Source organism: Macrobrachium rosenbergii, chromosome 20, assembly GCF_040412425.1.
Source record: "Macrobrachium rosenbergii isolate ZJJX-2024 chromosome 20, ASM4041242v1, whole genome shotgun sequence".
NCBI lineage: Eukaryota > Metazoa > Arthropoda > Malacostraca > Decapoda > Palaemonidae > Macrobrachium > Macrobrachium rosenbergii.
This window is the reverse complement of record NC_089760.1, coordinates 31530001-31547500: the sequence shown is the minus strand read 5'-3', so window position 1 is coordinate 31547500 and position 17500 is coordinate 31530001. Positions and strand designations below refer to the sequence as shown.

At 42.3% G+C, this 17500-nt stretch overlaps 1 protein-coding gene across 14 annotated transcripts in view; it reads right to left on the bottom strand.

Moving 5' to 3' along the window:
* Window positions 1-17500, bottom strand: part of LOC136849206 (serine-rich adhesin for platelets) — a 483291-nt gene that overhangs the window by 168386 nt on the left and 297405 nt on the right. For all 14 annotated transcript variants that reach the window (XR_010856261.1, XR_010856263.1, XR_010856259.1 and 11 more), the window contains one exon: window positions 12577-17500. This exon is cut by the window's right edge and continues 1081 nt beyond it. Coding sequence is in view for 7 of the 14 variants with exons in the window: in XM_067122366.1 (XP_066978467.1) it covers window positions 12577-17500 (4924 nt within the window). In the remaining 7 variants the exon portion in view is untranslated. The remainder of the gene's footprint in view (window positions 1-12576) is intronic.

Here is a 17500-nt window from a genome sequence, read left to right as displayed (position 1 = left end):
AACGGCATTGGTGAACCGATCACGTAATCGACATTAATGTTGTACTGTAGAACCACTAATGCAACATCCCTGGTGTTGCTAGTACCACTCACATCTCCCCACCCCTCTTCCTAGGCCCGCCGCTGCCTCCCCCCCCCCGCCCCCCAGTACACCTGCTCAACAATGGGAGTTGTTTTTTCCCGCATAAAACTGACAATATTTACGATAAACAATCGAATCGGAGGGGCATAAATTCCTGTTGCGTATGAAAGCGAGGCCATTTAAAGAGTATCGATTACGGGAAAATGCCGGGAGATCGGTGGGAAGGGACAGTGATTGAGCAATGGTACTACTATTAGCCGATCGTGTAGACCGGAATGCTGCGGAGATTGATCTTTTACCGAAATAGTAATCTTCCTATAAGACATTTGGTCTTCTCTCTCTCTCTCTCTCAATATGTATATATATATATATATATATATATATATATATATATATATATATATATATATATATATATATATATATATATATATATATGAGAGAGAGAGAGAGAGAGAGAGAGAGAGAGAGAATCTACTGGTCACATTCTACCAGATACGTGTGTAATTGTAATTCTAGAAGTTAAGAGGGCATTGCGGTTATTACAATTACACACCCCATGTATATACTGTATATGGTATATACTGTATATATATAAATTGTATATATATATATATATATATATATATATATATATATATATATATATATATATATATATATATATATATATATATATTTAAAGATAAAATCCACGAAGGAGAGGGAAACACTGGAATTAGCACTCTAGTGTTTCCCTTTCCTTCGTGGATTTCATCTTTATTTATATATTCATCATGTTCCATATTTTCGTGATTCAGTTTATATATATATATATATATATATATATATATATATATATATATATATATATATATATATATATATATATATGCACTATATACAAACTGGTGACAAACCACATAATGGAATCGTAGCTGTCACACTTTCCACGGAAACAACAATAGTGTGCATAAATCTAATAATCAAAGATAACAAATATGTTCCATTATTCCTACAACAAATCATTTTCCGTTTCCCAACAGACCAGCAATCAAACGCCGAGTGCGGCAGAATCTGGAAAACCATCACTAACTTCGAATTTTGAGAAAATTGAGTGGAACTGTAACGAAGTTACGGAAAGTTATGGCGATTGGTTCGAGTCCGGGGGTGACATAGCCAAATGTTCGGGGTCCTATAGTGTGTGTGTGTGTGTGTTCAGCCACGGTCCGAATAAGGTGGGAAAATCATCACTGCCATTATAACAGCAAGTCACTAAAACTGAACAACTTACTAATGAACGATATATATATATATATATATATATATATATATATATATATATATATATAATACAAACACATATAGAGTCCAATAAAACAAGGTAAAATAACAGGAACCTTCAGTGTACAATTGCAACCATTATTCAGCCACGCTGATTTAATCGGAAAATCTTGTGGAATCAATAAATCGTGTCAGTGAATGTTCATAATCATATTCCCATCTTAAAGCCTTCAATATTTGGACAAGGGGTGAGCAATGAAGGTTTTAATTTGTTTTCGAATTCAAAATGTCAGAGGAGATATTTACTGCAAATAGACTCAGAGGACTTTTAAAAAATTTTGGTTCGCAATGTAAGCGTTCATATAGATACAAATATAAACGTCCAAATCATATCTAAAACATATGAGAGAGAGAGAGAGAGAGAGAGAGAGAGAGAGAGAGAGAGAGAGAGAGAGAGAGAGAGAGCAGATGCTATTAGACACAGCACGGCTGGTCTACCAAGGCATTTCTTGTGTGTTAGTGTGAGAAAGTGAGAGAGAGAATTACCGAAAGATTAAACTGCAAAAGACAGTCACACACACACACACACACACACACACACACACAGCAGATGCTACTAGGCACAGTGCGGCTGGTCTACAAAGGCTCTTCTTGTGTGCCTGAGAAAGAGGAGAGAATTATTGAATGATTAAGCTACACAGAAGAGAGAGAGAGAGAGAGAGAGAGAGAGAGAGAGAGAGAGAGAGAGAGAGAGACTATTATGGTTTACCACAATAACAAAGTTGCAAGATCCAAGAAACTTTTCCTCACGATAACAAACAGTACCTATCAATTACGGTGTGACTCACACACAGACCACAGACGACATAATTACACCCTTTACAAACATGAAAGCTCACAAGAGCTTCATATATGCTCTGTATGCAAGAAGTACTATTTTTCATGGTGTCAAGACCTAGATGTAAAAAGTTAGTATGGCCCAGCTAAGAATTGTGTTGACTTTGCTAACCAGACTGATCTTGTAAAAAGACAAGTTGAATGCCCACACATTCTGCCTACACAATTTGGAAGATAAGTTAAATGCCCACACATTCTGCCTACACATTCTAGAAGAGAAGTTAAATGCCCACACATTCTGCCTACACATTCTGGAAGAGAAGTTAAATGCCCACACATTCTGCCTACAAATTCTGGAAGAGAAGTTAAATGCCCACACATTGTGGAAGAGAAGTTAAATACCTATACATTCTGCCAACACATTATGGAAGAGAAGTTAAATGCCTAAACATTCTGGAAAAGACGTTAAATGTTCACACATTCTGGAAGAGAACTGTACGAAAAACACATCGAATCGTTTAACATTCACCATTGTGAATTCCACTCAGTATCTGTAGAATTTTAGAACATGACCCTCTTACAGAAATCTGCTTTCTCTTTACATTTGTAAGGCAAAACCTTCAACTTGGTAAGTGTATATATATATGTGCCGGGGGACCAGTCCGTGCAATGGTATAAAGAGAGAGAGAGAGAGAGAGAGAGAGAGAGAGAGAGAGAGAGAGAGAGACTCTCAAGTCTGAAACATCACTTTTCCCAGCAGACACACAAGGAAAAAAGAACAATGGAACAGTGTCACCAAACCTTTGCCAAGCACTACATTAGCTGTCATGAGCAAATGCCGTGTTGTTGTCCAACCTGTAATGGCCGTGTCACACGTGCGCGTTGTCTTTTAAAAGCATCTTACCGACAAATTTAGCATCGAATAACCAAGGAGAGAGAGAGAGAGAGAGAGAGAGAGAGAGAGAGAGAGAGAGAGAGAGAGAGAGATGTGTGCGCGTGGTTTATTGTAGTAAAGCTCAAGTCTATTCGATGAAGCGATGTTACTAGAGTAAGAATATTAAGTATATAAAACTACACTGAAATTTTACAAATAGAAAACAGCTTTCATATCAGAAGTGCATATCGTTATATTTTTGTGGTTTAAGTACAAAAATCGGTCCCTTTGAAGACCTCAGTGTAAAGTTAGTACTATTACAATACCCATTTTCAAAACGAGGGAGCAAAATAGTACTAGCCTTGAGACTTGATATGCATAAAAAAATCTATTCAAAGAAGCAGTGCACAATGACACTAGTTTTAGGGGACTTCGATATAGCTACCTCACTTCAAAACAGCAGTGAAAAAAAAACGTTAAAATTAGTACTCACTCTTGGAAATATCGGTGTAAAAATGTGTTAAAAGAGGACCTACGCATTCGACGTGTTTTTGTGACTTGGCCCAGATTTATTTGTCTTGAGGGCTCCCAGAATAAAACTGAAAATCACGACCACGTGGACACAAAGTGGCCCTTTTCATAGCGGAAGTTCATTTACGTCATAAGAATCGGTCATGATGACTGTCGTGCCAACTGCATTGCGCTTGCGCGGAAGCTAATGGGGTTGAGACACTTGACAACTTGCTTATCTACGGAATTCTTTGATAATGAAGACTACAGGGAGAAGTGTTTATGAGCACTGTTTTACCATTTCATCTGTTCGTTTTGATACTAAAGATAAGGCAACAATGCTCCGATGATAAACAAATATAAATATGACTTCGGATGTGTGTAAACCAGAGTCCTATTGGTGGCACTCGACGATTAAGCCATCGAATTTTTTTTCAGTGACGAAGCTTGAGTTGGGAAAATGTGCCATCTTGGTCTCCTCACTATAAGACTCTTAACTGGGTGAATACCAGCAACATGCAACCTACTAACAATGCAATTGCAATAACAGAGCAAGCAACAAGGTGACCTCTTCTTGCCACATGTTTTCGCAACAATGGAGAAACACAGCTAGACCCAGATTTCTGTATCAGATATGGTGTAGATAGGATGGAAAAACAATACGCGTGGATGAAGAGCAGAGAGAGAGAGAGAGAGAGAGAGAGAGAGAGAGAGAGAGAGAGAGAGAGCGGCGTTTCTCTAGCTGAAATCGGATGTCTAATCAGAGAGAAGAGTTCACTGTAGAAGACAGATATTTACAAATTTAAAACATAAAATGTAACACATTTGTTCACCTGTTCGTATCTTAAAGTAACAGGTCTTCTCTCACTGTAATAGACCTATAATTGACACTACTTTCAATCCTGCTTTGCTCGCAGTAGACGGAAATTCTTACACTAGCTAAGATCACTCCCAGAGAAAGAACACCGATAATGGTGGAAACATTGTCACAAAAAAAAAAGTAAAAACAAACTTTAGGACAAGAAAAAACATCTTGCCTGCGATGCAGAAAAACCGATCAACTTCACTTTCAATATGAAGTTTGACTCGAGCAGCCATTCAATATACATTTACTTCATTGAATTGGTGTCCTCGCTCTGAGGAAGTTCGTGGCCTGACCTCATATCTGCTTGTTACCTTTTCAAGTTTTAAATTCACCATTTCCGTGTCTTTTCTTTTAAGTAAAAACTACTGACACTAAAAGTCACTTCAAGTTGCTATCTACTGACGTGACAACCAACGCTATCCACCATCTGCTTGCAATTATTAGCCATTATAAGCTATTCTCTTTAGTGACATCACTTTCCAATGAAAGCTCCTATATACTCACATCAATCGAGAATGTCAGTAACCTACTGCTATTACTAGTCACTGTACGGTGTCGTCTGCAGTCATTACTACCCAACGTAAGAGACAATATACAGTTAGTACGAGGCAGTACCAACTACAGACTGCATTTCCAGCCAATGTGACTTATATACTGTACTACTATTACTAGCTAGTACAACCTGCTGTTGTGTATACTATCATTATAAATCAGTGTCATGTACTACACTATTTTGACTTTTAGACCTATAAACAATCAAGATCTATCCGCTACGTTCGAGATCATCAAAACAAGACAATATGAAGTACCATCTACGACAAATCCCACCTAATGAAAGCATAAATCTTCACTTTCTCCGTCTCGCTCCCGTTTTTCTCATCACGTTACTAAGGAAAAAAAAAAAGTTGCCGCTCTGCCAAGAAGAGAGACGAACCTCCCCAAATCCCAGTAATTCTCGTTGAGCGGAAGACACGCTATAATAACGGACAATTTACTTTTGGCATTCCCGTTAGTCAAGAATTCGTGACGTGGATTGCTAAAGGTTGCAGTTTTTTACTTTTATGTTAGAAGCACTGCTATTCATTTTGAATGCACACTGTGTGGTAGTTTTTTTTATATTTTTTATTATCATTATTACTATGGGGGAGTTCTATTTTAAGAGTACTGTAAATGTATACATAAGGGTAGCTACCGCCTTACTCCTAGTACTAGTATCTTTAATAATGAGAGAGAGAGAGAGAGAGAGAGAGAGAGAGAGAGAGAGAGAGAGAGAGAGAGAGAGAGAGAGAGAGAGAGAGATAACCATAAAAACCTTTAAAATATACAAACACCATCTAATAAACAATATATCACACAATCAGATGCTGCTTCTTGAGAAGGAAAGCGCAGGGCAGAAAGAGAGAGAGAGAGAGAGAGAGAGAGAGAGAGAGAGAGAGAGAGAGAGAGAGAGAGAGAGAGAGAGAGAGCAGAGGAAACTCACTCGTCGATGCTATAACGAAGGAAAACCCGCTTCTTTTCCCTTTAGGGTTGATTGGGCCATTGATTGGACCGCAAGAGTGGGGTGAAAGAAAGAAAGAAGAAGAAAGCAAGAATGAGAGAGAGAGAGAGAGAGAGAGAGAGAGAGAGAGAGAGAGAGAGAGAGAGAGAGAGAGAGAAACTGCGGATGTCATCTCCGTGTGTGAAGTTTTATAAGAGCAGTACATTATCGATATATATATATATATATATATATATATATATATATATATATATATATATATATATATATATATATATATATATATATATATATATATAGTAGAGAGAGAGAGTACACACCCGTCTAACTGATATTCGAGCAAGCGCGTTTTTAATAAAATCTCGTTGGGTTATGGGAGCTAAATACGAATAAAAGTTACCTCGCAACAGTGCAATATAATGGCAGTACTTAAAATGGCAACAAAAAATCTAAAAATAAGTCCATTCTCCAGAGGTCACGCATCAAAAATTTATTTGTCAAACCGATATCACCATTACAGTCTTTATAATGCTGTTCGCTTTTATGATACTGCAAAATCAATCACTCTACTGCCAGCAGATTGACCTACATACAACAGAGCTGACAGAAAATGAGATTTTAACATGGCAAATACGTACATACATACATACACACACACACACACACACACACACACACACACACACACACATATATATATATATATATATATATATATATATATATATATATATATATATATATATGCGTGTGTGTTTGTTTGTGTGTAATAATCATATATGAAGTGTAGAAATCTGTCCCATTTCAAGAACCACCTATTACATAAGGAAAATACCCATTCGCTGAACAAGCAAGCCTAAAAAAGAACAGAACATCCTTTGTGGGGAGTCATGGTTTAAATTTAAAAGGCCCTATCCACCTATATAATGCCCTATACATTCAGAAATTAAACGAATACATGTATTTATTTATATCGTCAAGCGCACGCAGCCTACACCCAGCCCCAAGTCTCCACAACTGCCAAATGACGCGCAGAGATCGAGACCAGACCTCCTCTCTATTCCCTAGCAACAACGCTGTTGCATACAGAAATCCCTAATCCATTTTCCGCTGCGAAACTAATAGCTGTATACTTTGGCCGACGCCAAAGAGCGCAATGCAAAAATATCCATCCATTACACAAGCCTTTGATAGGTAAAACCACAAAATGGTACCATTTTCGCTACTGTTTTGAAAAGCGATGGGGGGGGGGAGGCAGGTTTACTGGACAACGGCAACCACGAACTAGTACTAGCTTTTGCTACTATTTCAAAAGGAATTCTTATTACTTTAGGTAAGTTTTTGTATAACTCACAGTTGGTAGGATTTAGACTAAATCCGCAAAATTAATAATTTTTGCACATGCTTGGAGGATACAAAAAAATGAAATAAATCAAGGTTCCTATAGTTTTTTTTTAAGAAACGAAGCCTATCACTTAAGATAAGAACTGTGGTCATCCAAACCTATGAACAATTTATAGCAGTTTTAAACAACTAGTACTAGTACTATTCGAAGTAATATTCTGAATGTAATAATGTTGAATCATTGTTGTCTTACTTATTTTTCAAGATGTTTTGCCCACAGAAATAAAAACAGCTACATAGTTCTCTAAATATACTAAGTGCAAGACTCTCCCAGCTTTGCAGTGGACAAAGTTTATTTTGTTGAAAATCCCTTCACTCGGTGAAAACAGGCGACCAGACGTTGTGGCTACCACAAGTCAAAGCACCATAAAATACAGGTAAATGGCAAGCCAATGAGAAGGGATTTAACCTTTTTAGAAGCATGGCGTTGAAGCCTGTAAGCCCCATCAAGGGGTTTTGAAGGTGCATAGTAAGAGTACTTAATCCGCCACTGTAGAAATACGGCTCTCTGCCGACTGGGGGACCTTCATTCTAAACCAACGATCTCCAACCCCTTCTCTTTAAGTTAGCCTTGGTCTCTGCTGTCTATGCGAAAAACGACGGTGAAACTAAACAGCTTCATAGCTTCGTCTGCTTTGACAATTACAGATTTCGTATTTACTGAGAGAGAGAGAGAGAGAGAGAGAGAGAGAGAGAGAGAGAGAGAGAGAGAGAGAGAGAGAGAGAATCACCTCCGGGGGCGGTCTAGACCAATCCTGGTATTTACGGTATTTCTAAATATAAAGACAGTACTTGTGACGTACTTTGATCTAGACACAATGCAGCCAAATGTCTACCAAGGGATCGGTTTCTAATTTTACCAACTTTTTTTCCGAGACAGTCTAATGCTCTTGAATATTTTCTTCTTTATTCCTTATCTATTCTTTTAACAGGTCAAATTGGTTGACATCACGGAGAGTACACGAAGCACGTGGTTTAACATGTGGACCAGTAAATTTAACTTCATGAATAAAATAGTCCACAGTTTTAGAATAGTCTCATCAAAACATACAAGCCAATGACAAGATGGAAACGATAAGAACAAAAACGCAGTTTATCAAACAATGCCCTTTCTTTTTCTCCCTTTCTTTCGCCCTTTCCCCCTGAAGCCACGGCCAAGTGAAGAACGGTCTTGCATTCCATTAGAAACAGAAGAGCCTCGAGGGGAAAGTACGTGATAAAAAAAAAAGAAGAGAATAACGGAGGGGAAATTAGTCTGCCTGACTGACAATAATATGTCCTGGTTTTCAATGGCTGGCAACGTTATCGATCGAAGTCACGAGTTGTTTGCTTGTGTTATCTTCTTTATACTTTTTTTTGTTATTTTACTGTTATTTTTAACGTTTGTTTACAGATACATATTTCAGTGCTTCTATGTACTCACTAATTACTATAATCATCCATTAATTATCGTTTCGTTTAAGGCATTTCACTGTTTTAAAATGACCAATTTCTGTTTTCCTTGGATGCAAAAAATACTGTAGTACCAATCTGTGTGTGTGTGTGCGTGTATATGCAACACACAAGGAGTAACTTTGTCAGTCTTGCCAAAACATTCCTTTTCTTCATATCGCCATCGCCATTTCAACTGTCATTTTTCAGGTTTCACGCAAAATTACTATTCGTCTCTCTCTCTCTCTCTCTCTCTCTCTCTCTCTCTCTCTCTCTCTAATGCAATAACTGATTCTCGAGTAAGCTCACATACACGAGCGCAGACCATTCCATTATATAATCAAGAGGTAACGCCCCTGAATATGAAATTTCCTTCACCCCCCTCTCTCTCTCTCTCTCTCTCTCTCTCTCTCTCTCTCTCTCCACAGAGGAATGAGAGGAAAACCTGAGTAAACTCATTTTAGATACAGTATGTAATTAATTCGATCCTGGCCCCTCGCTTATCGTCCACATTCAGGGAACGTGAATCAAATGAAGAATTTCAGAGCTTTACGTTTAAATCAAATGAAGAGTTTCAAAACTTTACGTCCAAGTTTTCGACGCTTTCATGAAACCCTTATGAATAAACGATCAGTGTGAGAGTAAATATACTCATTTATGAGTAGTCGAAGGTTAAGAGAAACGTGCCATAGAGATAGTTACTTTACAATAATTCCTCGTTTACTCTACAAATTAAAGTGTGGGGAGAGAGTTATCCTTACCACATCGATACGGAAAAGGACAAATTGGCAACTCGCTTGGAGTAACTGTTTAGGGTTTAAATTCATGTTGTCAAGTGTTGTTAAAAAGGATGTTTTATGCCGATAGGTCATCTATTCATAACCTTACACAAATTTCTTTTTTCATATGAGTGAAAATATCTCTTTATCAAGATCTCACATCAAATAATGACCCAAAAATCACGCCAATATCTAAATGACCACTCGATTTTCCACCCCAGTTCAGTGGTATTCGCGACACTGGTTGAGATGGGGGAAGGAGAGGAAGAGAGAGAGAGGGGGGGGGGAGAGGGGCATACCCATATACCTGAATGTGAGAATCCAGGTCATATGCTTTTGGAAAATCTTTCTTTAAAAGAATCTTTCCCATCACGATTTCTGTCGACATATTTCTGAAGATTTAAAAGCCTCGGGACACCGGCCAATGACCAAGAAGAGAGAGAGAGAGAGAGAGAGAGAGAGAGAGAGAGAGAGGGCTTAGTCAAGTGGATGTTCATCCGGCTGGATGAGAAACATCCGCAAACCCCACGGATGCCCAGATTTTCATCTCTCTCTCTCTCTCTCATCAAAAGCATAGAACCATTCTAAATTATTATCGTTACAAGGAACTTACTGTACTATTTTAAAATGATAAATCATGGCAAAAAGAAGACTAATGACAAATGATTTTGCTTATATAAAGTGTATACAATATATATATACATATACATAATACGTGCAATTCAAATGAATGCATAATGTTTAAATGCAAAACTCCATAAGGTAAAATTAAAGACATTTCCGAAGTTAATTGAAAAAACTGGTCACGACCACATCCTAAATATTATTGTTTAACAGGATTTTGAAATACATAATTACAAAAACAACTTTTCAAGTGTTACTAAGCTACTATCGACTAGCGTGCCCACTCGTATAAAGAACGTGACATCGATCACGGTATCAGTGTCAAAGGGCTGATATGAAGCCCGCATATATAAACCCGGATATTGCCTGACGGATGGGCAACGGTGACATTGGGCTCGGGCGAAAAATGCACCGCTAAAGACCATGACATGACCCACCGTATATATATATATATATATATATATATATATATATATATATATATATATATATATATATATCATAATATACATATAAATATATACATATATATATATCATATAAATATACATATAAATATATATATATATATATATATATATATATATATATATATATATATATATATATATATATATATATATATATATTATTTCTATATACTTATATATATTTGTTAATGGGTACGGATATACAATTAAGGCGTGGTGCTAGTACCCTCATTCTTAAAGGCACGACGAGAGACGGGAAGGCTGTGTCATTGTGGCGCGCCCACCCCGTGGGCTAAAAAGGCATATGGTGGAAAGGTGTGTGTGTGTGTGTGTCATGGATTGGTAAAAGATAAAAAGAGAGAGAGAGAGAGAGAGAGAGAGAGAGAGAGAGAGAGAGAGAGAGAGAGAGAGAGAGAGAAATGTATCTCATTTCACGATCTCACATAATGGATTTACTATTATTAAATTCATATATATATATATATATATATATATATATATATATATATATATATATATATATATATATATATATATATATATATATATATATATATATATATATATATATATATATATATATATATGTGTGTGTGTGTGTGTGTGTGTGTGTGTGTGTGTGTGTGTGTGTGTGTGTGTGTGACTAAAATCGAGAGAAAACACTAAAATTTGAAAGATAAAAACACATATTCTATCACTTATCGCCCCATCTTTCTAAAAACAAAGAACAAAGTGATAAGATAAAACCGTATTTATAATCTTGATAATACTCCACTTCCTAAGTGGGTTAAATCATCCTTAGTGCACTAAATAATAATAATAATAATAATAACAATAATAATAATAATAATAATAATAATAATAATAATAATAATATTAATAATAATAATAATTATAAGGTATATTGACCTCGTCTTATGAAAAACATAATTTTATACACTAATAAACCTTAAGAAACATACGTTTCTAAAACTTGCAATAAGCCTTATCGACCGGTTGCAAGTGGGCCATAATTGGGCCCGGAAGTCGACAGCGAAAGTTAACAATAACCAATGAAATTATTCGACTTGCTCCCTAATTCTGATGCAAGGAACCGCCTAAAACTGACAATAGTAATGATTAGGCCCACTATAAAAGCGGAAATGGCAGTAGTCATAAAATTACTACTGATTTTAGTTTTATTAGTAAAACTATTGATTCTATTAGGCTGAAAATATAAACTGCTATGATTTCCATGGTTCTTAAACATATTCATTATTATTATTGTCGTCATTTTTCTTACCGGCTTCAGTGACTTAGTAAATTATCAGAAGTATACAGCTTGACAAATCTTTTTTTATGTACGTAAAGATATAAGTAAACTTTCATGACATACGTAATAACATGAGAGAACGTGTGTCTGAAAATTTTGGCATCTATAGGAAAAGGACTCAAAAATACTTCATGACATAAATGAAAATATGATGGGAAATCAAGGCAATTTATTTTGTGACTGGAATTAAAAAATGAAAATTCGAAATAATGTGGAGAGTATTCATTAAAATTATTGGGTTTTAGAACCATGGGGTTTATATATTAACAGTATCCCAAATACATACAGTCTTTCTCTTCATATGCATAATTCGCAAACAACAAACATACAGTAAGTTTTACGTCATTCAGTCTACTATACATACAATACTTTTTCCATATGGGAAATTAGTGTGTCGACTCACAGCACTTACGTAAACAATTTTATTTCTTATAGTTTTCGCTGTAGAAAATATAAAAATAAGTAGGCAAGGATAGCTAAATGTACTTGTACAGATCATTTCATTTTTATGCCCCGTCAGCATGAAAATTTATAAAAGGAAAATATGCACACACAGTTCTTGTTTCAGGTGAAGAAAATAATCCTTATAAAAAGAAAAGAAAAGAAATTAAGAGGCAAAAGGACTGACCTGTACAGCAGCCTTGTTTCCGTCGTCCAAGAGGAACTCCATGCTCTTGGCCCTTGTGTCTGGAGGCCGGGCGGGTGCCTCCAGTTGGCCCTCCATGGCACTGCCAGCAGCCTCCAGGTCGAGCAACGACTTGGCCCTGGCCTTAGACTCAGTGGGCGTGGGGGCGGCGCCCCCGAACGGTATGGAGTCTAGCAGGTGGTGTAGGTCCTTGTAGAGGTCGTCGAGGTTGGTCTCCCTTAAGGTGAGTAATTCCCTGGAAGCTCCTGTGTCGAGGTCAGTCTCTAGCACTCCGGTGCTCTGCGTGCGCGAACGGGCGTATATACGCTGCGCCCGATTCTTGTAGCGCTCATGGATTGCCTGTCTCGGTTTGCTTTGGGTGTGCGAAGCCCCCTGGTGGGCGTGAGCGGGGTTTGATGTTTCACCATCACTGGCCCAGGCTTGACTAGCAACGACGTGGATGTCTTCTGCTGCTGCCGTTGCTGCCGTTTCAGCACCTCCGCCAGTGCAGGAATCAATACGGCAGTTCGGGCGGCGCACACTCTCTATCAGCACACTCAGGTCGGGCGTGCTACGGGCAAGACGCTCCCTCTCGGCGCGAGTACTTGCCGAGAACCTTGCTAACCTCTCCTTCAGGTTCTTGGAAGTGTCGAAGCTGCCCTTCGTCGGGAGGGCATCCCTCGATGCCGGAGAAGAAAAGCTGCTCGTTCCCGAGGCGGAAGTTGCTTGCCTGTAGGAGGAGACAGGTGGAGTGGGAGGGGGCGTCACAGGAGGACGGGCGGGTGTGGAAACGGCGCTCTCTAGGGCGTCAGTCGTGTCCTTGTTGTCCTTGGGAGGCGACACTCTCTCAGGGGCGGACGTCTGTCGCTCCTGACTGAAGTAATGTCTGCGGGCACTGAGGAGTCTGGCTTTCTGGAATGCCTGCTGAGTCGGCCGCTGGAGGTGTGGCGGCAGAGGCGGCTTAGCAACAGCTGACCGAGAGCTAGGGGACGTCCCTCGGGCGTCTCCAGAGTCATCCCCTGACGAAGACACCGACCGACTTCGTCTGTCTCGCCCTTCCTCCTCCTCCTGATCTTTGTCCCTGCCACTACTACTACGGCTGCTGCTGCTGCTGCTATAACTACTCGAAGTGCTGGTCACTACCGGAGGCTCACTTTTGCGTAACTGCTGTCTTTTGGCGATGAGCAAAGCGGGAGCAATTCTCACACCATCTCTATTCGAGTCACTCGCGACCACCTCTCTCTTCTTAGCACTGATAATGACAGGAGAAGCATCGCTTCTGCCCTCACGGTTGAGGCCCGTGAGAGTGACTGAGGAGGGAGAGTCCAGTTTACCTGCCTCGCCCCCCTGGCCTCCCACTACCTGCCCAGAACTCACCTGAGTAGGCAGAGGAGATGGAGAGGGAGAGGGAGGGGAGGGAGGAGGAGGGGGAGGGGAGGAACGGGGGACAGGTGGAGGAGGCGTCTTAGGGCGAGTGATTTCACGCGGTTTCTTCTCCCTCTTGCTGCCCCACGTGAAGAACTTCGGACTCGGAGGGGCCTTCTTCAGCTTGCTGTCGGGGGAGGAAGGCGTCGACGAGCCACTCTCGTGGGGCGTGGCCGTTGCTGATTTGGAGTTCTCGGCGTCGGATGACCTGGGCGAGAGGTTTTTGGGCTTGGGCATAATTTTGGGTCTGGGTGATTTTGGCGAAGATATTTTGGGAAGCTTAAATCTCTGCCAGATGGGTCCCGAGGGATTCTTCTGCTGGAGGGGCTGCCCCCTTTCATCGTAGGCCTCGGCTTCTGACGACGACCCGGTAGAAGGTTCGAAGGAGCCACCGTTGAGTTTGCTGGGTGCATGATCGTTGCTCGTCTGCATTGTGGGAACGGAAGGAACCTGAGGTGGTCGGACTACTTCCTGCTGTTGTTGTTGTTGTTGTTGCTGTTGCTGTTGCTGTTGCATAACTGCAACAACTGGTGGCACCGAAGTTTTTCCAGCAAACTTTTCTTTCGTCTTCACTTCACTGACGTCACCCGACTTCACCGAATCACTGACATCTTCCCCTTCGGGTTCCACGTCGTAGTAACTCTCCCTCCAATTCACTTCTTTCACGGAAGGGGAAAAGGTAACGCCCCTGGAGCCGGTTCTGTTTTCAAGGCCTCCTGTGGGTGTGAGGACAGGTTGCGGGGCAGCGCCAGGGTGTGGGGGAGGGCGCCCACTGTCCGCCCTGGCCAGGTAAACCTCTACCTCGCCATGACTGCCGTACGTCTTCGTTCGAACCCTCGTGATTGGCACTTCCTCCATGACTTCCCCGCCCTCGGCTCTTTGAATCTGGGCGTTGGAGGGTTTGCTCGACACCACGAAAGACGGCTGCTGCTGACGTTGCTGAAGCGAGTGATGTGGATTCTGTTGCTGGTTGCTTGAGGGGGAGGGGGAGGAGGAGGAGGAAGCACTTGGGGCACACGGGGCAATCGGGTCATGAATGGCAATGTCTCCTCCACTCTGGCTGGTGCGTACGGGTTGGCACTCATTTGGTAACTGGGCGGACGAACTTGAAGAAGAGCTATATTGGTGATGGGTCTGACGCTGGGAGGAGGGGGCAGGCGGGGTATGGCCGGGCACTGGAGGGGTGCAGGAGAGCTGCTGGTGGTGTAGGGCATCAAGCGGATGATGAGGATGAGGGTAGGGCGCTGTCGGAGAGGCAGCAGAATCGGCGGAGGCATGGGGCCATCCACACTGCACCCTCACATCCGCCGTCACTTCATCCTTACGCTTTGCCAACCCCTCTTCACCCCGTGACCCCTTGGTGGATCCTGGGGGCGAGACTCCTCCTACCTCCGCCCCATTGGTCTTGAGTTCGCCGCGTGCAGTCTGATTGGTCGACGGCATGGGACACAACGATGACGAATTCTCAATGCCAACACCTTTGCCCGTCGCGAGAGGAGTGTTTTTATTGACAGTCAATTTATCGTCACTTATGCGAATTGTCCCGACGATGTTTTGATCATCGGTCGTTCCCAGCCTCTCCTGACTCAGAAATTCTTCCGCCAGATCGACGCTAATGGGCTGGGGGCGCCTCCTCGAGGGGCGGGTATGGGTATGGGGTGCCCTTGGCACTCGCTCGTTATCGTTATAGTAGTCACTGCTATTAGGGAATTCCAACAAACTCTTGTATCTCCTCGGTCTGGAATGGTTACTGGAGGCTTCTCTCACCCTCCTGTACTTCGACTTGACCTCCTTGTCGCTGCCGTCGGACTCCGAGAGACGATGCGAACCGGGGATGTTATGATGCTGGTAGCGAGATGAGGGAGCTTGGGGTTGGGAGCGGAGGTTACTGGGGTTACGCCCGTCGTCTGCTCCCTCACCTTGATACTGCTGCTGAAGATAATTCGCGTAACTGGATTTAAAAGGTCTGTCGTAATGCACCCCGCCGTTGTGCACGCCCTCGTCTGCAGTGACGCCCGAACTTCCTCCCTCTCTTCCCCTGAGGCGGGAGTGCCACCCTCTCATGTTGCTGTCTTCCTCGGTGTCACTGTCTGAAGAGGCAGAATGCGCACGCAAATCACCACACGAACGCGCCCTTGCAATACGCGCTTGACGAATATCCTGCCTCTTGGGGCGAGCGGTCACAGAGGTCAAAGGCTGTTGCTGTGTCCCCCGAGCGGTGGAGGACGAGGCTGATACGACAACTGGCACTCCCCGAGTGGCACCTTCGGATATGGAAGGGAGAGGCGACGAAGGTGTCAAGCGAACGTCTCGATCTCCCAACCCACTGTCTTCACTCAAAGTCTCTATGGACCGCGTGGCACTTCTGCCCTCACTGGATCTGAGGGAATCTGGCATCTCGGGCGAACTTCCATCCTGGCTCGCTAGAGGGGAAACGCTACCCGGGGCATCCCCATGCCCCGCCCCCTCTTCCTCCTCTCCCCTCTTTTCCCCTCGACAGCTGGTCAGGGCACTGAGGATGTCCGAGTTCCTGTAGGGCGTGCAATCCTTGCCGCTTCTCTTCCCGTTCACTTCCGAATGCACTGTGGATATTCGGAGGCTCAGCTCCGCTGCGAAGTGGTCCTCCTCGTCGTAGTCTCCGTCGGTGTTGTCCGTGTCTGCGTCGCTGTCTCCCGACGGGAGATCGCCTCCTCCTCCTAAGGGCTGGCCATTTCTGACATCGCGGCCGACGTTTGCTGGATGATGCTGTTTGTCATAATCAAGACATCTGGCGTCTGCGTTTCCCTCGAAGGATGAGAAGTTTTCTAAGTGTCTCGTCGTTTTCACAAGTTGAGGCTGGCCACCTGTGGTGGTCTGTCGAGGAGCGCCATTACGAGGAGCCTCGACGAAGGGCGGGGACTGCTGGTGGTGGTGGTAGTGTGCATGACTGTCCACTTTTGTGGTGGAGAGCGAATTGGTTTCTCTCATGTTGGAGGCACTGTCGACGGTGCCATTGCGATCGGGGCTTGCAAAGGAGCGCAGCAGAAGAGATCCCCCACGTTCGCCTTCTGCACCTGCAATCACACTGAGCTGCTCAGGGTCCGTCGAGGACTTTAGTAGGTTACCTGTGGCGGTCTGATAATGGCGGGCTTCAACCGCCGACGTTTCACCGAGTGTGAGGCGAGGAGTGGAAACTGAAGAGAAGGTGAAATCACCTTCACTCACTGTCGCCGATACAACACGTTCGTTCTCTGTCGCAATTTCATTTTCACTCGCGTCGCGGTCACCGTCGGCTCTCTCTCCCTCCTTCAGTATAATAGACTCGGTCAGGGATCGGATTTCTTCATCGCAAGTGTTGTCGTATTTCGCGTCACTATCGTATTTCAGTTCGTCACATTCATCATCGTCGTCGTCACCTTCGCCGTACTTCAAGTCATCACAATTTCTCTCACTGTTACTGGTAACCGAATGTTCCGTTCGAACAACCCCCCTCGACAGACAGGTGGAAGGCGCAACAGGTGTT